Source organism: Protopterus annectens, chromosome 7.part1 (genome assembly GCF_019279795.1).
Source record: "Protopterus annectens isolate FY-2018-M chromosome 7.part1, PAN1.0, whole genome shotgun sequence".
NCBI lineage: Eukaryota > Metazoa > Chordata > Ceratodontiformes > Protopteridae > Protopterus > Protopterus annectens.
Genome location: NC_056740.1, coordinates 507,102,725 through 507,125,976, shown reverse-complemented (window position 1 = coordinate 507,125,976; position 23,252 = coordinate 507,102,725). Strand labels below are relative to the sequence as shown.

The window sequence follows — 23,252 nt, the reverse complement described above, 5'->3', positions numbered from 1 at the left end:
GACTTCATTTTTAAAAATTTGGTATATTCTTACCTGTGATGAGACCATCCAAAGTAGAGTAGGCAAGGTTCCTATAGTTATCTACAAAAAGGATACCACTGTTAAAAATGTACTAGAAAAAAATAAATATAAGAATGACAAGTATGTACCTGGTAGGATGACCAAGTGTGGGCACTGCACTCAGTGCAAGTATGTATTAAAAGGTGAAAAAGCTTTTATAAAGGGACATGGATGGGTTAGATTTCAACAGAAACACAATTTTGGTACCAAGTGTGTAGTGTATGCTGCTATATGCCAGATGTGTTCAAGTTTTTATATAGGAAAAACAGAAAATGCATTTAGAACACGCATATACCAGCACATGTATGATATTGGGAAAGGTAATTTAAACAATGCACTTGCCAAACACATCAATAGTTATCCAGGTCATCAATTTAAGTTTATTGTATTAAAGCAACTTACGAGGGATGAAAGAGGGGGTCCCATTGACTTGTTTCTCGAATTTAAAGAGTTGTTATGGCAGTAAAGGGTAAATGCCATCAATACCCCAGGGTTGAATGAAGTAGTTTCGCTTACCAGCTTTTTGAAATTAAAAGCAGATTTTTATTTTTAGTATTATAGTCCAATATACATGGACATTGAATTAGAAGTTGATTATAACTATTATAATATTTATTTTTTTTTTCTAATTACAACTATTATGTATTTATTCTTTTCTAATTCTTCTAATTTTTTTATATATGCCCATGTTTTGCATTAAGAGCTGGTATTTATGTCGTTTAATATTTATGGTTTTTCACCATACGTGGTATATATATATATATATATAGATGTACACATACAAGTTTTGCAAATAGTATTTTAGGGAATCTGTGTTTTTTTAAATTTTAACCTCTGACAGGTATAATTAAGTATGCTAATTATACCAATTAATGTTAAGTATTTAAGATGTGACTTTGTTCGACTTGGTCATTCTGAAGAAATCATTGTAATTGTGACGAAAGCGCTCAATTAAATTTCATTTATTCCTTTCACTCAGCCTGCACTCGTGCTTCATTCTTTAGTTGTTCGTTTGTTTTTTCAAGTTCAAAAGGGGCATAAATGCCTACTCAAGAGTACTTAATGTCTTCTGAAACTTAAGGAGAGCATATTGGAGGGACGGATTTTAATCATAGAGAATACCACTTCTTTTGAATCATCTACACTCCACTTAAAGCAAAGTTCATCTTTTACTCTGTTCAAGCATAATTTCTGTTCAAACACAATTTAGCTTAATGGATGAGAAAATCCAAGTTAACCACTAGTTTAGTACCCTTGTCTCTTATGGATAGGGATAAAATGTAAAAGTCTGACTGGCTCTAGATTATTCATATCTAAAGTACAAGGGATCTACATTAGTCATACCTGAAATATAAAGATTAAAAAAAAATCCTTGGGAATGCATGGATAGGCTTCCAAAAAAACTCAACAATTAGTAGGTGAGTAAGTACCTATGAACTATGAACCTATGACCTTTGAGAGACTTCTACAGAAACTAGCAGCATATGTGAGATAATAGCATTCTATCTACCAGATAGCTACTAAGGGAATGAGAAGTATTGTATTTTTCAACGTTATAAATATTTTGGAGTGCTCCAGTAAGACTGATCCAACAATTTAGCCATGGTATAATTCATCAAGGATGAACTCTACAGCATCCAGTAGGATAGTATCACCACCATGGGTAGGTCAAAAGCCACACTGTGTACATGAGAGGAGGTTGACATTCCTCAGTTGTTGAAGTAGCTGTGAAGAAATACAGCTTCAAAGAATTTTTGGTAAGGTAGAGAAGAAAACTATGGAAAAAAAACCTTTTTAGACAGCAGATGGTTTTCCTTTATGTCAGAATATTGAAACTGCATTTTTTTCAGATACTTGGTATGAGGACATTCATGATCGATTAGTTAACTAATACTGAAATGCATTAATAAGTAACATGTCTTAAGATTATTTAGATTTCAGTGTGAAGTTTTTCAACTCAAGCTTGAAAAAACCCTGGAAAGTACATAATCGACAAAACATCCCTAAGAATTGAATTGACCCAGTAGTCAGGTATTTGGCTACACATGTAGATAGTAGTCCAGCCTTCAACCAAAATGTGTCCAAGGTAGCAAGGAAATCATTCTGTATTGCTCAACATATAAGTAAGGGCATGGCATCTAGGTCCAAGGGTTAGGAGTTGTCTTAATGGTTAAGGTGTTTTCCTCACAGACATAAAAGTATGGGCTTTAATTCTCAAGTTCAGAAAAATGGCTAGGCTTAAAAAAGATACCCCTGGGGTCATAGCCTAGAAATCATCTATGAACCAGTATGGATTGTTTTGTGGTTGGGATTGGTATAATGGTTAAGATGCTTACCTCACAGACACAAGGTAAAGAGTTTGATTCTAACCTTTGAAAGGGAAATTGACTAGGCTTAAAATGGCCAACAAGGGTAGCTAGCCTTGTACCTACCTATGAACATATGAATTATGCCACTGTATTCATCCCCCATCAGTCCCACCATTGAGTATAATACCCCTTTGCTATGTATCCTTACAAAAAAAATACAAGGCATACAGGCAATAGCCTATGTGGATTAGCTCAAAGTCCTGTCTCTATACTCTGTTTCCTACAGACTGCTGAAATGCAGTCTATACGAGGCATACAAGTCCTCTTTGGATCCCACTCTGAGAAATTTTTTGCACATTAGGAAAATGAATAGTATCAGGACTAGATTTAAGGACCCAGACTTCGCTTGCGACCTAAACAGAATATGTTGGAGAGACAGACACATTTTTCAAGGCATTCTGATTCTCCAGAATTGGCTCCACATCCATGTGAAGCAAAGTCCATCCTTAACACTATTCAAGTGTAACCTAAATTAGTGAATGGGAAATCAGAAATTCTTCTCTGGTCTGGAGCACGTCACTGATGGACAGAGTCCGTCAGTAAATCATGTACCAACTAACATACACCCCTTATATAAATGAGATACAAAAACTCATGGGACACTTTTGGGTTGCAGGGTTAAGCTTATGAATGCCTTTGTGGCTATTAACCTAGTATACACCTTTGAGCCTATTAACTTCCCTATATTAAATCAGAATGCCTTTCCATTATCTGCACAAGCTAGTTCTGACAGCTTTAATGCATTTAGTTAAATGGAAAGTAGATGATGTTGTAACACAAAGAGTTCAACTCCTCTAGTTGCAACTCATTGATTGCAGTTTCCCACTGAAATTACTCTAGTATTGTGACTAGAGTGACAATATGGCACTCTTGGTATAGAAATGTTACATTTTTTTATCCAGTGCAAACTTACTTTTTGGTATCTTCATTATAAAAATGCTAAGTGTGCAGTGCAAAGCAGAAAGACTGCGTTATAGACAACAGTAACAGAACTGAAGAACAACTGACGGGTTGTGGGATATCAATGCAGTATGACATATTCATGTAATACATAAGCTGCAGACATGTTCAAGGATGTATGGAAGAGATTCCAGACAGAACTGCACAAATAGTTATGACTAGCACAATCAGTATATAAGCATAAAAGGTTTACAAAACACTAACAAAGAACTGCTATCATGCAAGAAATCAAAATGAAATTTACAAGACTAAAACAAAGTATCTCGAGTAATCTCTAAGTTGGTATCTGGAGCATTTCTCCCTGGGCCTCCGCTGAAAACAGGCTCTGTGGAACCTAGTCGGACATTCCTGGTCAACAAATGTTAAATAAATAAAAAAAAATAAAATATTGAAAATGTTCCAGGAACACAGTTTTCAGCAGCAAATGATGAAAGCAATAACTCTATGTATCCATCAATGTATTTTTTAAGTATACTGCAGTTTTTCTTTCAGGGTTGGGATTTGGGTTTTCATGGTTATCTCAACACATGAGGTAGCTTTTCTCAGATTTTGCCATCATGTACTTGAGTGAAGAGGAAGAATTTTCACATTTATTCCTTGTTTTGGATTTGTGCTACATATCTGTTGACAGCTGTAAATACTTATTTCTAGTTTTATCTCACAACAGTCTGCTTGATAGAACCATGTGAGTTTACAAGCAAATGCATGCATTAGCTGGTTAAGCTTTAATCATGTAACGCTACAAAGTGGTAAGAAATTGTATGCTGTACAGTGACAGCAAGCATCAAGTCTAACTACTTTATTCTAAGTCAGCATAAAAACTGCAGGTTTTCTCCATAGTTGTGTGGCCACAGAGTTAGCAAGCCGGGGCATGGGGTGGGGGATTGAAGCCACCAGATGGGATGCTATTAGTTTTTTTTTTATTGTCTGATTGAGGCCTTTACTGGCATGTTTTGTCTGTTGTAGAGTTCAAATGTAGAAGGACTAATTATATACTAGCAATACATCAAAAGCAATGCCTGGCATTACACAGAGCTAATAGTAAACAATATCATATATTAGGACCCAGACTACTTAGCCAGTCTAATAGCAGATAAATTTAGCTGTAACTTCACTCCACAATTCCCCACATTCCCAGATCACATACTGACATCTACACACTACTCAAACCTCCCAGGTATAACTTCTCAAAGCACTATCCAAGGCCAAGAACACTGCATTTATAGAACCAGAGAACAATGTCTACTGTCCAGCCTGAAACAGGATCTGTCAACCCCCATCACAAAGGCTATTCAATATCAGCTTCCAAAGAGGATTTGTGCTTGTCAAACGGAGGACAGCAACAGTCATCCCCCTGCACAAATGTGGGGTGCCAATGGAGCTGTGTAATTATTGACCAGCAAGCCTGACCAGCCTCATTTATAAAACTAAGAAAAGGATCATTATAAAATTAATAAATGAAATATGAAGGTCAGATCCAGCTGGCTTAACCTAATCAACTCCAATGAGAAGCTACTGATGCAATGGATGAGGAAAATAAGTACAAACTGCATATCTAGACTTTCCGTAGGTATCTGACACCATTCCACAATCATGTATACTTACTAAACTCACCTAGCTAGATCACTTTGAAAACTGTTGGATTGCAAACTGGATCACTACTACAACCAAGGGAATTAGGGTATGTGGTGCTACCTCCTCCAAAAGACCTTTCACTAGTGGTGCACCAAAATGTTCATTCCTCAGGCCACTTCTCTTTGCAATTTACTTCATAGAGGTGAAAGCTAAATTTATGGTTTTATGGCTGACCAAGTTTGCAAATATCCTTTGACAAGTATGATGCCCCCTGTAATCATCACATTGACGCACCCCTGAAAACTGATCTAGTATTTAGGGACATGGGAACCCATGTAGATAATGGCCTCTCCTGTGATCACCATGTATCCAATATTGTATGAAAGTCCTTTTTCATTGTGTAACTTATTACTATTTCAGGTCCATAAATGTGGCCACTTCACTGTATTCTGCATTTATTAGGGCAATCATTGAGGATAATGCCCCTTCTGGTATATTCCTGTCTAAATGTTTGCCATAACTTAAATGACCAAAGTGCTTCCTCACCAAGGAAATCAAATGTTTAAACCATAAAAGGTACATTGACCATCTCAAAGCCCTATGTATCTTGCAGGCTACTAAGAAGAGAACTCTGCCTCACTTACAGAGTCTCAAAAGACCTACCTCACATTTACAAGTCCAAAAGGGGCACGAGTACAGGCTGAGTGAAAGGAATAAATGAAATTTAATTGAGCGCTTTCGTCACAATTACAATGACTTCTTCAGAATGACTAAGTCGAATAAAGCCATATCTTAAATACTTAACATTAATTGGTATAATTAGCATACTTAATTATACATCAGAAGTTAAAATTTAAAAAAACACAGACTCTCTAAAATACTATTTGCAAAACTTGTATGTGTACATCTATATAAATACAGCATAATCCCCATATGGTGAAAAACCGTAAATATTAAACAAAATATATACCAGCTCTTAATGCAAAACATGGGCATATATAAAAAATTAGAAGAATTGGAAAAGAATAAATACATGCTGTTGTTTGTCTTTCGGCTTTTCCTGGTTAGGGGTCGCCACAGTGGAACTCCGGTCTGCTAATGATTGGCAGTTGGTTTTTATGGTGCTGAGTTGCCAGCCCAATGCCCAACCTTCAACGAAGGCACGCCCATTGAACGCATGTCTTTTGAACACCCACTCGACCGTGGGGAGGACATGCAGACTTCACACAGAAGGCACTCCCAACCCAAGCCGAGAATCAAACGGGAGAACCTCTTGCTGTGAGGTAACAATGCTACCACTGCACCACCGCGGAAGTTGGAAAAGAATAAATACATAATAGTTGTAATTAGAAAAAAAATAATAAATACATAATAGTTATAGTCAACTTCTAATTCGATGTCCATGTATGTTGGACTATAATACTAAAAATAAAAATCTGCTTTTAATTTCAAAAAGCTGGCAAGTAAAACTACTTCATTCAACCCTGGGGTATTGATGGCATTTACCCTCAACTGCCATAACAACTCTTTAAATTCGAGCAACAAGTCAATGGGATCCCCTCTTTCATCCCCCGTAAGTTGCTCTAACACAATGAACTTAAATTGATGACCTGGATAACTATTGATGTGTACTTCTTTTTTGCAATTCACCATGGACACACACTCTGACTATATCAGTTACTTGGATATCAAAATCAGTAAAGAATACAGTGATCACACATTTTCTTCCACTATCTTCAGAAAGCCTACATACTCGAACTCCCTTTTGCATTTCGAGAGCGGGCACCCCCTGCATCAAAAGCATTTGTTAGTAAAGGGTCAGGGGGTTAGACTTGCCTGCATGATAAGCAAATTTGATGAATTTCTAAAGGAAAGGGATGTTTTATTGGGTATGTTGACAACTAGAGCCTATCCCGAGGAATTTGTGATACCAATACTTGAAGAAGTAACTAACAAGAGAATAGAAGGACATTTTTATCCATTACTTGGACTTGATATTTCCAGAATGTGTGCTCTATTAGACAACAGTGGACTGACAACTGACCATCACGGATGTTACAATCATGGTCTAGTTCTTACTTACGCTCCACACTTCCCCTTGGTTAAGGACATCATTTTTAAAAATTGGTATATTCTTACCTGTGATGAGGCCATCCAAAGTAGAGTAGGCAAGGTTCCTATAGTTATCTACAAAAAGGATACCACTGTTAAAAATGTACTAGAAAAAAATAAATATAAGAATGACAAGTATGTACCTGGTAGGATGACCAAGTGTGGGCACTGCACTCAGTGCAAGTATGTATTAAAAGGTGAAAAAGCTTTTATAAAGGGACATGGATGGGTTAGATTTCAACAGAAACACAATTTTGGTACCAAGTGTGTAGTGTATGCTGCTATATGCCAGATGTGTTCAAGTTTTTATATAGGAAAAACAGAAAATGCATTTAGAACACGCATATACCAGCACATGTATGATATTGGGAACGGTAATTTAAACAATGCACTTGCCAAACAAATCAATAGTTATCCAGGTCATCAATTTAAGTTTATTGTATTAAAGCAACTTACGAGGGATGAAAGAGGGGGTCCCATTGACTTGTTTCTCGAATTTAAAGAGTTGTTATGGCAGTAAAGGGTAAATGCCATCAATACCCCAGGGTTGAATGAAGTAGTTTCGCTTACCAGCTTTTTGAAATTAAAAGCAGATTTTTATTTTTAGTATTATAGTCCAATATACATGGACATTGAATTAGAAGTTGATTATAACTATTATAATATTTATTTTTTTTTTCTAATTACAACTATCATGTATTTATTCTTTTCTAATTCTTCTAATTTTTTATATATGCCTACATGTTTTGCATTAAGAGCGGGTATTTATGTTGTTTAATATTTACATTTTTTCACCATACGGGGTATATATATAGATGTACACATACAAGTTTTGCAAATAGTATTTTAGGGAGTCTGTGTTTTTTTAAATTTTAACCTCTGACGGGTATAATTAAGTATGCTAATTATACCAATTAATGATAAGTATTTATGATGTGGCTTTGTTCGACTTGGTCATTCTGAAGAAGTCATTTTAATTGTGATGAAAGGGCTCAATTAAATTTCATTTATTCCTTCCACTCAGCCTGCACTCGTGCTTCATTCTTTAGTTGTTCGTTTGGTTTTTCAAGTTCAAAAGGGGCATAAATGCCAACTCAAGAGTACTTAATGTCTTCTGAAACATAAAGAGAGCATATTGGAGGAACGGATTTTAATCATAGAGAATACCACTTCTTTCGAATCATCTTCACTCCACTTAAAGCAAAGTTCATCTTTTACTCTGTTCAAGCATAATTTCTGTTCAAGCATACTTTAGCTGAATGGATGAGAAAATCCAAGTTAACCACTAGTTTAGTACCCTTGTCTCTTATGGATAGGGATAAAATGTAAAAGTCTGACTGGCTCTAGATTATTCACATCTAAAGTACAAGGGATCTACATTATTCATACCTGAAATATAAAGATTAAAAAAAATTCTTGGGAATGCATGGATAGGCTTCCAAAGAAACTCAACAATTAGTAGGTGAGTAAGTACCTATGAACTACGAACCTATGACCTTTGAGAGACTTCTACAGAAACTAGCAGTATATGTGAGATAATAGCATTCTATCTACCAGATAGCTACTAACGGAATGAGAAGTATTGTATTTTTCAATGTTATAAATGTTTTGGGGCGCTCCAGTAAGACTGATCCAACAATTTAGCCTTGGTATAATTCATCAAGGATGAACTCTACAGCATCCAGAAGGATAGTATCACCACCATGGGTAGGTCAAAAGCCACACTGTGTACTTGAGAGGAGCTTGACTTTCCTCGGTTGTTGAAGTAGCTGTGAAGAAATACAGCTTCAAAGAATTTTTGGTAAGGTAGAGAAGAAAACTATGGAAAAAAAAAACCTTTTTAGACAGCAGATGGTTTTCCTTTATGTCAGAATACTGATAAACTCATTGATTGCATTTTTTTCAGATACTTGGTATGAGGACATTCATGATTGATTAGTTAACTAATACTGAAATGTACTAATAAGTAACATGTCCTAAGATTATTTAGATTTCAGTGTGAAGTTTTTCAGCTCAAGCCTGAAAAAACCCTGGAAAGTACATCATCGACAAAACACCCCTAAGAATTGAATTGACTCAGTAGTCAGATATTTGGCTACACTTGTAGATAGTAGTCTAGCCTTCAACCAAAATGTGTCCAAGGTAGCAAGGAAATCATTCTGTATTGCTCAATGTATAAGTAAGGGCATGGCATCTAGATCCAAGGGTTAGGAGTAGTCTTAATGGTTAAGGTGTTTACCTCACAGACATAAAAGTATGGGCTTTGATTCTCAGGTTCAGAAAAATGGCTAGGCTTAAAAAGATACCCCTGGGGTCATAGGCTAGAAATCATCTATGAACCAGTATGGATTGTTTTGTGGTTGGGATTGGTATAATGGTTAAGATGGTTACCTCACAGACACAAGGTAAAGAGTGTGATTCTAACCTTTGAAAGGAAAATTGACTAGGCTTAAAATGGCCAACAAGGGCAGCTAGCCTTGTACCTACATATGAACCTTTGAATCATGCCACTGTATTCATCCCCCATCGGTCCCACCATTGAGTATAATACCCCCTTTGCTACGTATCCTTACAAAAAGAATGCAAGGCATACAGGCAATATCCTATGTGGATTAGCTCAAAGCCGTGTCTCTATACTCTGTTTCCTACAGACTGCTGAAATGCAGTCTATATGTGGCATACAAGTCCTCCTTGGATCCCACTCTGAGAAATGTTTTGCACATTAGGAAAATGAATAGTATCAGGATTAGATTTAAGGACCCAGACTTTGCTTGCAACCTAAACTAGGACATGTTGGACAGACAGACACATTTTTCAAAGCATTCTGATTCTCCTGAATTGGCTCCCCATCCATGTGAAGCAAAGTCCATCCTTAACCCTATTCAAGTGTAACCTAGACTAGTGAATGGGAAATCAGAAATTCATCTCTGGTCTGGAGCATGTCACTGATGGACAGAGTCTGTCAGTAAATCACGTACCAACTAACATACACCCCTTATATAAATGTCTGAGATACAAAAACTCATGGGACACTTTTGGGTTGCAGGACTAAGCTTATGAATGCCTTTGTGGCTATTAACCTAGTATACACCTTTGAGCCTATTAACTTCCCTATATTAAATCAGAATACCTTTCTATTATCTGCACAAGCTAGTTCTGACAGCTTTAATGCACTTAGTTAAATGGAAAGTAGATGATGTTGTAACACAAAGAGTTCAATTCCTCTAGTTACAACTCATTGATTGCAGTTTCCCACTGAAATTACTTTTGGCATATTTTCTATTAGTACACTGTCAATGACTCAAGGTTTTGGAATTTCCTATTTTCAATATGGTTATGTGACCACAGGGTCAGAAAGTGGGTGTGGAAGGTGAAGGCACCGCATGAAGTGCCCTTAGTGTTTTTTTTTCTTTTTTTTTGGTCAAGCCTTTGGTTTATTTTGTCTTTTGTAGCCTCTGTCAGCTGTTACATTATGACTCACAGTAGAAAAATTCTGTTATGGCTAAACTAACCATACAAAATAATATCAGAATGATGAAAATTACTGGCAAATAGCACCATGAACTAAAGCTCTGAGCTGGTAATAACTTGCTTCCAGCGCCCAAGATACAGGGTTTGTGTGACTCTGAGTAAGTCACTTAATTAGATAGTTATCCTGGGTTGCTACTGAAAAAGGACAATTGTGTCTAGTGAGCTTAGTCCGCCATCAGGTAAGTAAAGAATAATAATAAAAAAGTAAAAGAGGTACACAAAATTCTACACCAGAAGACTGTATCTGTTCATAGCTTGTATAAAATATGTAAGTAATGACAAACAACTAGGTCTGTATGTAATAATAGGACATAAAAAGAAACACCGACAGCTAATTTTTAGTGCTTTCATTCAATTTAATCAGCACTTCATCAGATGTTGATGTTCCATTGACAGTTTGCTCTTTACATTTTAACTTTACTGTCAACAACCAAAGAGTTTTTATATGTAATAATAGGACTCATGCCACAGTGAGATATAATAACATGGCATCAAACTGCTTTATCTGTTTCATGACCCCGGGGTCCTTTGCTCATTATTGAGCTCCAGTCACTGTTAGTGTGGAGCCTACATGTTATACACACATTTATACCTTTTCTTTTTTTCTGTGTACTCTGATTTTTCTCCACCTTTTAAAAACAAGCTGGTTTGCCAGATATTCTAAACTGGCCATATAGATGTATATAATTATATTGTATTTACCCTTGTCCATATGGCCCAAGTTATGGCTAGATAGGGGACTATCAAGATCAGGTTAAGGGGGTAGTAAAACAGGGTATTTGCCTTAGGCCTTTCTGACTTTGGAATCCCCTCAATACAGTACTACCCGGAAAGTGAAACGTGAAGCTACTCAGAAAGAGAAAGAAGTAGGTTAACATCACCAAGCGCTAATAACATGCAATACAGCCTAAAATTCACACAAGATAAAGCAAAACCATCAGTATTGCTACAGCTGCACAGTACTAAGGACATGTAAAGCAATCATTCTAGTACTGACCATTGGAAGGACATGGCTTTACCTGTGAAATGGTATCAGTGGGCCAGCTATTTGGTAAGCACATCTCAGACTATATGCTTTAAGTGGCAGATGCAAACACATATCAGCAAACTTTACAAAATAAAAACAAGAGAAAGGGAATACGAGTCTGCACAGTTTGCCCATATGTGTGTGCATCTGCACAAAATAAAAACAAGGGACAGGGAATATTGCCGGTGAAAAGTAAATGTTATCTGACACTGGAACAGTGTGGAAGGAGATGTACAAAAGAGCAAAGTAAGAACCGCCACCTTCTATATAGTCGATCTGCCACCTGAAGTACCATGGATAATTGAGGTAAGAAAAGCCCAGGAGTTTTTTAAGGAAATGATTGGCCTCTGGAAGGAGCAGTTCATGTGTCTAAATACTTGTAATGAGGATCTACAAAACAGCCCAAATAAGTCCAGCATAGTGCTACTTCCTTATAACCTGCTGATAGATAGATGGCTTCTAACAGATGGGGGGCTAGCTTTTCTGATGCCCAGTGCCATCACCTAATTTGGCACCTACCCCTCAACTCTAAGTGAACTGAGGAGAAAAAAAAATCTTTTTTAAACGTAGCATCTGCATGCTACATTTGTAATTCACAGCAAGCAGTTATTAAGTATTTATTTAATTTATAATTTATGCCTAACTTTTTACGAAAGACACATTTAGTCTTGGCCAGAATGGGTTATGTATAACAACAGAAACAGAGGAGCTAAATTTCATAAGAAATGGTTAAATATAGTTTAACTGCCAGGAAGATGTTAACTTTTGGCCCCGAAATATTTGTTTTGAATAAGATAAGTTGTGCTCTCTTGATTAAGACTATTTATAGCAATGCTTGTTTCTATAGATATTCTGTTGCCATGAAATTGTGCAACCAGCTTCTCAATGTGATTTGCATGTACATATGGTATCATTAATATAATTTATATAGAGATTAAAAGCCAGTACCCATTATGATTTGCAAAACACTGTAATAGATAGGTAGGTACTAGGCTATCTGCCCGAAGGCATTTATAAGCCTAGCCAGAATGTGTTGGCTTTCGCCGCCCCCTAAGATTAGTTCCCTGTGCCTCTGTCCAGCAGAGCCACTGAAGTGATCCCCGAAGTAAACTTTGTTTCTCATCCACTCGTCAATATTGTTTTTTATAGCATGACCCAGGTTACCTCACTATCTGGGGATAATCGCCTTAGCAGTATGTTTGATTGGCTTTTTGTATGGCACTTTACATATTCATCACAGTTTCCTATAAGGCATTATCTTCAGACTCTCTATGATTTCACACAGGGGCTCACCCTAGTACAGAACTTAATTACAGACAATGTTGTAGATCAGTTTTGCTGTAGCTTTATTTTACCTTTGTCTCTCTTATTACTAGTGTCTCTGCATGTAGAAAATAATTTACCCATCCAGCAGTGTGAACACTGGCTCTGCATGATCAGAACTGTTTTGTTTATTTTTATTAATGCATTTACTGTTTTTGAGAACTAACCTAGAGGGATGTTTTCTGGCCTTGAAATAGGTATGCACTCCTTCATGGTCTTATTTCACGAGCTGATTCATTGCACATCACTGTGCAGACGCAATGAGCTGCCATATTTTGTGGCACTCTCACAAATTCATTGGAAAAATCTTAAAATGTTTTGTCTATGTCTTTTCCCCGGTTATAATTTACCTTACCACTGAGGTCACAATAATCAGTTTTAAATCTCTTCTTGCAAAGGGTGAACTGCAAATATTCCTTCAGTCTTCTGGATTCCTTCAAAGTTTTGAGAGGGAACAAACACAGCTATACCCTTTATTGTCTGCAGTTACTTAGGAGAATCCCAACAAGCCCTATTGTCAAGTTCTTTTTTTTTTACTTTCAGAAGTTAAATCACAATTTTATTTAATATGTTAAGCAGTGCCTCAATCAGTATTTTCTTATTTTTTTATTTGTATTATACTCGCCTTTCTAAGAAAATTGATTGAAAATATTGTTTTAGCAGCATTGCATTTTTGATATTCATATCTGGCCCTACAGCCTATGTTTTTAATAAACCTCCTTATGGATTGAGAAGGAACCCCAATGCTCATGGTAAGAGCTGTGGCAAAAATGCCACAGTAAGGAAAGACCTTATTACTAGCTAATTTGTATGTTTCTGAAATGCCTTTAACTGCTGCTAGTACAAATTAGCCCTTTAATTTGGTAGTTGATATTGGGTGCCCATACATTGCTTTGGCACATATACCTCACATTCAGTCTCCCACACACATACACACATTCCGAAACACACATACACATACAGACTCTCTGACCTACCTCTTACCCATCCATGAGTTGATAGAACATTCCTGATGACTTATGTCTCATCTTATGTTTGTAACCCTGCCCTCATAAATCACCGATTCTTACAGTAAGTCAGTAATGCCAGACATTAGAGTGTCATTCTTCTCGGTGATTTAAAGTGCATTGTCATACTAGCCTGTTACACTATTAAGTATTGAAGTGAATCCAAGTAATAATTTAGATATTCTCCCTGGTACCAACTAGTGTTCTTCCTGGCTTTGTCCCAAAGCCTCCCACCCACAAGCACACATCCATTCCTCTCAACTACCTGTCCCTGATTTTGCAGGACTTTCTTGCTGTTGCCTGTTATAGCTCTCTTACCTCTCATATTAGACAACATGTTACATGCATTGACTAATGTCAGGGACTAGTGTTTCATACTTCTTGTTATATAAACAACAACCTTTGTAGTACTAATTGATGGGTTAGTACAGTCATTACTGCTGTTGCTGTTCCTTGTGGCATGGGTGCCAGGTTTAAAACCCTTTCCCCCCTGTTACTTTACTTTTTTTTAATTAGACAATGTTTTACAATATCTAAGAACAAACAAGCACTGATTCGCAACCAAAGAGAAGGCATTCCACTGGATTTATTTTCGAACAAGAATGGCTCAAGTAAAACAAGTAAAAAACCATAAAGTGTAAAGCGCTTTTCGTCCAGATAATATCCGGACTTCTTCAGACAAACAGTAAAGTTCTAAATGACACAAATTCAAATAGTTTACACATAATGCACTGACCAATCAGACAAAACTCTGTGACTGACGAGTTGTTAAAGCAACAACCCCTCTAGTTTAAACCCATGATATACATTGTATTTTCTTTATCTGATGTAATTAAATAGTATTCTCTAAATAAATAAACATTTTGTTCTATTTACGTCATAAAATAATCGTACATCCAAATGTGTCTGATATAGTTAAATAATGTTCTCTAAGTGAGTAAGCATTTTGTTCTATTTACGTCATAAAATAATCGTAGATCAAAATTAGTGGCAACTCATTCAAGACTGAAGTTAGACAATAATGACAGACATTTGAGTTTCAGACTTCATACCTTTCAGAAAATTCATGCTAATGCAAAACCAGTTATTCTATCAGCTTTAAAAGTTTGTAAGTGCACCACTTGAAAATTGTCCCTATTTTTGGGCCTTTGTCCCACTTTTATTAATGGTTCTGTCCAGATTTCTTGCTCTAAGATGTTGACAGGTATGATCTAGTGTTCCCCCTAAACTATGTACTTCATGCTGTATAGCCTTTTCTTTTTATAAATTCCTTTAAGGCACACTGAAAATACCATGCTTTTTGTGCACTAAAACTTTTTTTGTCCTTATATTTTTAAGTGCCTTTAAGACACCCTGTAAAAAGAGCTACCCCTTGTATCTACTGCCCCCCCCCCACACACACACACACACCAGTGTTGCAGGATTTGCTTGTTAGTCTAGGACCATGTAGAGGTATGACACAGCCCCCCCCCCCCCCGCGAACACACATTCACACATTCATGCATACAGAAGCAAAAATACACTCATACACACACACACACACACACACACACACACACACACACACAAAAACCTACCATACCCCAACAAACTCCCCCTATTCTGAGCTCCCAGTCAGAAACACACTCACACATACACACACACATGTAGCCCCACACATACACATATACACAAATACATTCCCAGTGCTACCTGTTTACTAAAAGCTCCAGTAGTTACCTCTACTGCAATGGATGAATAGGAGCTTTTTGTTGTGCTCCTCAGTGCAAGCTGCCATGCTACTTTACACTGCTGGGTGATTCTCTGAATCACTCAGCTGCATAAACTCCTTACTGCAGGTATTTCCAGGGGAGAGCACATGGCTAATTGACATAGGATGTTCTCATGGCATGGTTCATTAGCATTTAACATGGATGCATGGACAATCACCCATGGTGCTACACACCTTCATACTAAAATGGCATGGTAGAGCTGTGTGTGAATTGGAAATGGTTTAGTTGTCATCCTCAGTGCAAGCAACCATGCTAGTTTACATTGCTGAGTGATTCTCTGAATCACTGAGCTGCATAAACTCCTTACTACAAGCATTTCGAGGGGAGAACACATGGCTAATTGACATAGAAAGCTCCTATGGAATGCTTCATTAGCATTGAGCATGGATGCAGGGAAAATCCCTCATGGTGCTACACGCCTTCATTCTAAAATGGCATGATACAGATTTGTCTGAATTGGAAATGGTTACCACAAGGTCTTTCGGAATCTAGTCCATCTGATTTCCCTCTCAATGGCCTGCTGCATAACACTTCCTTCACTCTGCAAATGAACCTTTTTTTTAACAGCAAGTATTCTTACTTTTCCGGCTATTTATATATGTAAGACTTCAGAATTATTTTTAAACCTTACATAATTACATTACATTATTCATTAATTGCATTATGCATTCTCATAAACAGCCCGTACACATGCAGCAAATTCTAACAATTTGTGAGGGAACGTTTACATCATTGCTGAACAAGTGTTTTGTTTGGTAACTATTTGAAATGTTGGGACCTGCTGAAGTGAGTCCCAAAACATGGTGACTGAAATGCCGATAAATACTCTTACGTATACTAGGTCCAAGATGGCCATTTCTCAGATTATTCCCTTTTCTCTCAGATGTGGCAATCTCAGAATTAGTATATATAAGTTTGGGGGAGTGGGGATTTTGTCTCACAATGGGATGTGCAGGGGGGCTTGCTGCCTTGCAAAAAGAAGTTTATAGGAGAAGAATGATCTTTGAGATTTGCTGTTTTCCTGGGTTTTCAGTGTTTTTTTTTCATCTTTTTATCACTTGTAATTTTGAGTGACAACATTTCATTAGCGAGCCATTTTGTCTGCACTATACAGTACATAAATGGTCATTGTTAATGAATATATCCTTTCTTAATTTTGTATAACAACCAATAATACTTACAACATGTAGTCCTGCTCCCAGCACGGTTCACATCCTTGCCTAGCTGCAGTAGTATTTCTTGCATTTTTCACTTTCAGAATGACGTAACTATTGAGTTTTTCTATTCAAGAAAAATAATATATTTTAACAAAATAAACAAATGCAAACATACTCAAATTAATCCATTAAAATACTTATTTTTAATTAGCTGATTAAATCAATGCATTATGTTTAGATTATATATTAATGACTGTATAGAATGCAGTCAAGAAATGCAGCACACTTTCATAAACTGATGTCATTTATCTGGTTTATACATAGCGTGCTGTAGAACATGTATTTTTCATGAAAAAGCCTGCCTGAGATTTAATAAAAAGGAATATAAATGAACACTTATTTAGTCTGACCATGTAAAGAGTTTATTAATATTCATGGTTATGTATTCATGGAATGTGTATTATTTTGTTTATCTGTTTAAAATCTGCTGAACAGTTATGTGGGCTTGTTTAAGACAGTTATGAACCATAACATGACTGTAAGAACACTTACAGAGCTAGTAATCAAAGTAGCAACATAGTACAATAACATTTCAAATACAAAATACTGACAGTTCAATTATTGTATATTCAAAATATTATAGTGTTAAATATAGAACACTTAAATTGTTTGCATATGAAATTATCTGTAATTGTATAAAGAAAAAGCGTCACCAGAAGCAAAATAAAGGTAACAATAAAATATATAAAATCACTGTTTAATAAACATACAAAGGTAAGAGCTTTTGCACACACAGGTGCTTCTTCAGACCAAACTACTACAAAACCAGGACATCAAATTGTTTAAAGTCTAATAAATCCCTTCCCAGTTTCTTGGTTTTCTGTGCTTTCAGCTGACTCTCATAGGCTGCCACATTGCCCAATATCCTGCAAGACAAACCTTCTTAGATGAGCCACTTAATATCTTCTGTTTTTTTCAGCTCAATGGTATCTATAAGTTCTCATTTATGAGGTTTGAAAAAATCTATTAACAAGCGTATGTAACTGAATCTATGCTTAAGGTTCGATTGTTACCATTTCTGTAATAAATCAGTATAAAACCCACCATAAGTCAGCATTTTCACAATCCTCAGCCCTCTTGGTACTACCTGATGGAACAAACACACCTCTAAGGGTAAACAGCGCCACTGCAAGCATTTCAATTTGTACAAATCATTTTCAAGCTCCCTTAAAACCTCTTTGGAAGCAGCAGTGTCTGAGGATAGTGAAACAGCCTCCAAGTCTATATCTATGCACCAGTATTATAAAAGCGGATTATTCTCCAAGCACAAAAACTTCGGAAAATGATCCAAGCCATTATTGTCCATAGTAGCAGGTATACAATCCAGCTCCAAACTATGATCAAAGCCTTCAGCCATGCCCACAAGAGGGAATCCAAAAAATAACAGAAATAAACCAAGAACCCTCAATGGACAAACTGAGTCGACAATAAGCAAAAGTTGAAATCTTTTGGAAATCTATAATTGTGTTCAGGTGATTGTGTAGGCAGAAAAGAAACTACAGGTGTATGGTACCAACTGGAGGTGAGAATGAAAAGAAAGAGATTATACAGGAAGGAGTGAAAGAAGATAGGAAGGTTTGGTGGTAGTGGCAATATTAAAGAGGAGAACACATGTAAAGACCCCCTCCAAAGTATTTACAGGGTTAAATCAGTTGCAAGAGATTTGTGCTGCAGAAGACTCCAAAAATTGAGAAAGTGAAGGAGTAGACTGCTTTGGGAGGTAGGATGAAAAGGTATTAGCCATTGTCATTACTGCATGAGCATTTGTAAGTCTCCTTTAGGTGGCAATAAGCTTTTTTCAGAAGGTCTTCTACTCAGTTTTTTGTCAAATATTTAGTGGTAGTCAATTCCAGTTAGAACGGCAAATTTATTAAAACTCCATTTGGTTAGAACAAGTTTGAAAGGAGGATGGATATGGGAGATAGTATGATTGTCTTCACTGCAAAGTATGTGTAAGTTTGACTTGCAATCTACAACATTAAATGGGAAGTAGGGTTCACATAGACGTTTGAAGGAAAATTTAGGTAAAAGCGATGTTGTTTTTTGCAGTATAGAATAGCATTTATGTCTTCTCAGAAGTTGATAAATGTGCATGCAGCATTCATATATGTTTGAATAAGCCATTTGTTATGGGATGAGTGAAGATTAAAAATGGGGAATGTACACTCTAGTTTAGGGATTAGCAATTTTTTTTTGTTAGTGCCTTTCTGGCTTCTGGGTTAAGATGGTTGGAAATGGAATAACTTGCCTTAACTTAGGTGATTATTTTCTTGACAGCAATTTTTATATGGGAGCGACAGAAGGCAATGGGGTGAAGCCTAAATCCCATGTATTTGTATGTCTGTATTACTTACATGGGTGTATTTCTGCATTACTCATGGAGTAGTATTTTTGGACTACTTATTGGGAAGTATTGTACTGATAGGGTAATAGTGATGTAGTATATATGGAGGAGAATTGCTGTATTACTGATTGGAGAGTATTGTTGTATTTCTAATAGGAGGTTTGCTGTATTACTGACGAGAGTACTGTTGAGAGTGACAGTGATAAAGAGTATAGAGAAATAAATGTTTTTGCTGTATGCTAAGAGTCATAACTGCAGTTTTTGAATAGCTGATGGTTTACAGGTTATTCACTGACCATTTAAGTAGGCATTAAAGACCTTTAGTTATGATTTTTGAAGAGTTGAAATAGTGATGTTCTGCAGGTCTATATTATTAACTCAAACATTCAGAAAAGCGAATAGAACTCCGTCGACACATAAATGTCGATCCGCAAATCAAACAAATTACCAGACCATCAAAAACGAAGACATTGAATGCATTACGTCATCAAAAGCACCATTCAGGTAAGTCAAACCCAACTAAATAAAACTATATTAACAGACGTTGCATCCCCCATGTGGGTGGCTGTGCCCCCAACCCCCCCCTACTTAAATATACCAACTCCGAGACTGCACTACAGTGGAGAAAAGGATAGATTTCCTCATCCTCACGATCACACTGCTGGCCAACAAACACGTTCGATATCTTCAGGTTCGATGGTTTGGTAGTTCACTGAATTTGTAGATAATCGTTTATGTGTCAACAGAGTTGTATTCGCTATTCTGGATGTTTGAGTTAATAATATAGACCCATGTTCTGCAATGGATAATGACATCTGCATAAAGAGTGATATTGAATGAGGGTGTGGAGAAGGTATATAATTTATAAATAAAAAGAAAAGAACAGGACCTAGGATTGACCCCTGGGGAATGTCAGTTATGATTCTACAGGAACCTGGTGAGGTGACACTGTTGCTTGACTAAACTCTTCAGGTTCAGTTAAAAAGCATACTAGAAAACCAAGAGATGTTGGACATGCTCCTAGGGATCTAAACCTTGTCACCACAATGAACAGAACATGCTGGAGGGATAGATTCCTGTCCCAGAGACTTCCCATACTCTGGAACAAACTACCTATCTATATCAAACAAAGCTCCTCATTAGCACTCTTCAAGAAAAATCTTTATGATTGGATGGGAGATAGGAAATTCACCCCAGGGATTACTTCTGTGGCTCTGCTTGACAGGGGCACAGGAAAATAATTTTCTTGGTTGTCAAAAGCCAGGGTACCGTTTGGCTAAGCTTATATAGGCCCAAGGGCCAATAGCCTAGTACCTACCTATGAACCTATAAACCTATGATATTTGGGCTAAAGTTAAAAAGCTTCATTTTGTTCAGAAAAAGTATATTACTATTGGGCTGAATGCCTTAACAAAGACTTATAAAAATAAAAATAAAAATTCAGGAGTACTCAGAAGGTATGTGACTGAAACACTTCTATGTCCTTATAGGGTAATTTGCATGTTTCTTATCGACTTCTGTCAAATGAGTTTAAAATATTACACACAGTCAAGTTTTTTTTTTTTTTTATTTTCCAGGGTCTTTTTCAAGTTTTTGTCTATGAGATTTTGTTGTGTGATTTTTTTCTTTCTGTTTTGTTCATTATTGGGGCAATTTTTTAGTCACTCAAATGTTATAGACATAAAGTTTTGGTTAAAGCGGAGTGTTTTTAGATAATGGCTAAACTATTCACTTATGTGTTAATAATGAGCTCAGAAAAAAGGGTGAAACATGTCATGTCCACAGCTGAGTGGGTTTTGCTTTACTGGCCTGAATGCTCTAACAAAGAGTTATAGAAAATAAAAAGTCCAAGGCATTCAGAGGCCATGAGGCTGAAGTACATGCATGCCCATGTACTTCAGCCATGATTATCCATCAAAGGACTTTTAAGGTACAACACAAAGTGAAGTCTTTGTTTTGTTAGGTTCTATTTGATGTCTTTAAATTGGGAATTTAGTTTAAGTTTTTTTTTTTCTGATTAGAATCGTGATATCTCCACCATGTTTAGAGTTGGGCCTATTGTTAAAGAAGAAGTTATGTAAGTATTGGTTAAGAAATATTGAAGTGCAGATCATTGATTATCATAGTTTTTCTAATGCCAATCAAGTCAGGGTTGTATTAAAACATCCAGTCTTCAATGCAATCCAATCCATTATTTATGCTCAGTGCAATGAGGTGGGAGGTCCTTACATTTGGTTGCTGTTAAGTTGTGGAATGTGACTGTTTTATGAAATCTATCAGCAATACTTTTGGGCTGTATGTTATACTGATATTTTTTTTTATGGAAAAAGAGTATTATTGATAATTTGGGGAGGATGCAGGGTCTGATAAGAAGAACCATTGCTCAAACAAACATGGGCTGCTTTTAGGGTAAGTAGGGTAAAAAGTGGAGAGTTGGTTTAGGGTGCACAAAATGGGTATAATGAAAAGGCAAAACATAACTGCATAGGATTGGTTGATTGGTTCCTTTGGAGGAATGGGTAGATTTTTTGAGGATTTTTAGTGGGGATGTTATTTGTCTGAAGAGGTGACAACTATTTGATTAGAGGTAGAATATTCAACTGGGATGATGTAAGGTAGAGAAAATATTTTCAGTAGATGCAATTACTAGCAGGATGGGAAGAAACAGGGATGTAGTAAAGAGAAGTGGTTGAATCTGGTTGGCTGTAGAAGGAGTAAAGTGAGCAATAGGGGGGAAGGTGCAATGGGATAGGACAGGGTAGACTAGGGCAGTGAATTTCATCTCATACCCATTAGATTTCTTTCTCTTAGAGAACAGTTAGTTACCTTATGACATCAGAATGGGATGGAGAATGGCGTGAGTAATACCAAACCCTGAAGACTGGGATCTTGAACTACACTCCTCCTACTGCAAGATGGCACCAATGAACACAGTACTGAGTTACCCAGATCCACATATTTTAACTTTTGGATTCGATATTATTTTAATAAAAAGCATTTTCCAAATAAGAGGTCCACAACTTTGCATTTTAAGCCATTATCTTAACAATCAAGCCTTCTTTACTACAACCTAGAAAGTTCTATTTCTTTAGTCCAGCAATTACTGCAGAGTGGTAAAGCATGCAGTTTGTAGCTAGTGTACAGAATTTGGTTCTTTCCACCACCCATTTGCATCATGTATCTCAACTTCTTAGCTCAAGAATTCTAGACAAAGCCAAAAGTAATGAGGGACAAAGACCCAAAATCAGGAGCAATTTTTAAATATTACTCTAATTCGTTTAAGAGGTTAATTGCACAACAGCTTCTGCATCAATATGTGTCTTATGAACAATAAGAAGTAGAAAATTCTAACATCTGGCACGACTGACTGACTGTGATGCTTAGTGATTTACCAGAAGATCAAAAACATTATGGGTTAAAGGGCAAAAAAAATGTCAGGCAAAATCAGAGGCATTTTACAAAATATGCTGCGGTGGTGCAGCGGTAGAGTTGTCGCCGTGCAGCAATAGGTTCTCCCATTCGATTCTTGGCTGCAGCGCCTTCTGTGTGGAGTCTGCATGTCCTCCCTGCGGTCGAGTGGCATTCGAAAGACATGCATAAATGAGCGTGCCTTTGTTGAAGGCTGGGCTTCAACCTGGCACCTCGGCACCGTAAAAATCTACTGCCAATCATTAGCAAACTGGAGTTCCGCTGTGGCAACCCCTAACTGGGAAAAGAAAGTCGAAAGAAGAACAAAACCAGTGGACAGTTGATTTGTCTATTGTGTGTCTCTAAGTAAGTCAGTTGGCCAAACAGTGCACCAGGGTTGCCCGTGGAAAGAAATGTGTGTATACAACAGGATTTCCTGGTTAACAACTGTATAAACAATGTGAAATAAAATAAAATAAGTATTCCTCAGTGAGTAATATTAAACTTTATGCATTGTTTAACCAAAACTAAACTATAATGTTATACA

At 36.7% G+C, this 23,252-nt stretch overlaps 1 protein-coding gene across 1 annotated transcript in view; it reads right to left on the bottom strand.

Annotated features, from left to right (window-relative positions):
* LOC122807607 overlaps positions 1 to 23,252 on the bottom strand; it is a 1,864,409-nt gene that overhangs the window by 1,712,751 nt on the left and 128,406 nt on the right. Inside the window, exon 3 of the mRNA XM_044078518.1 lies at positions 16,918 to 17,017. Within this exon, the coding sequence (XP_043934453.1) occupies positions 16,918 to 17,017 (100 nt within the window). The remainder of the gene's footprint in view (positions 1 to 16,917; positions 17,018 to 23,252) is intronic.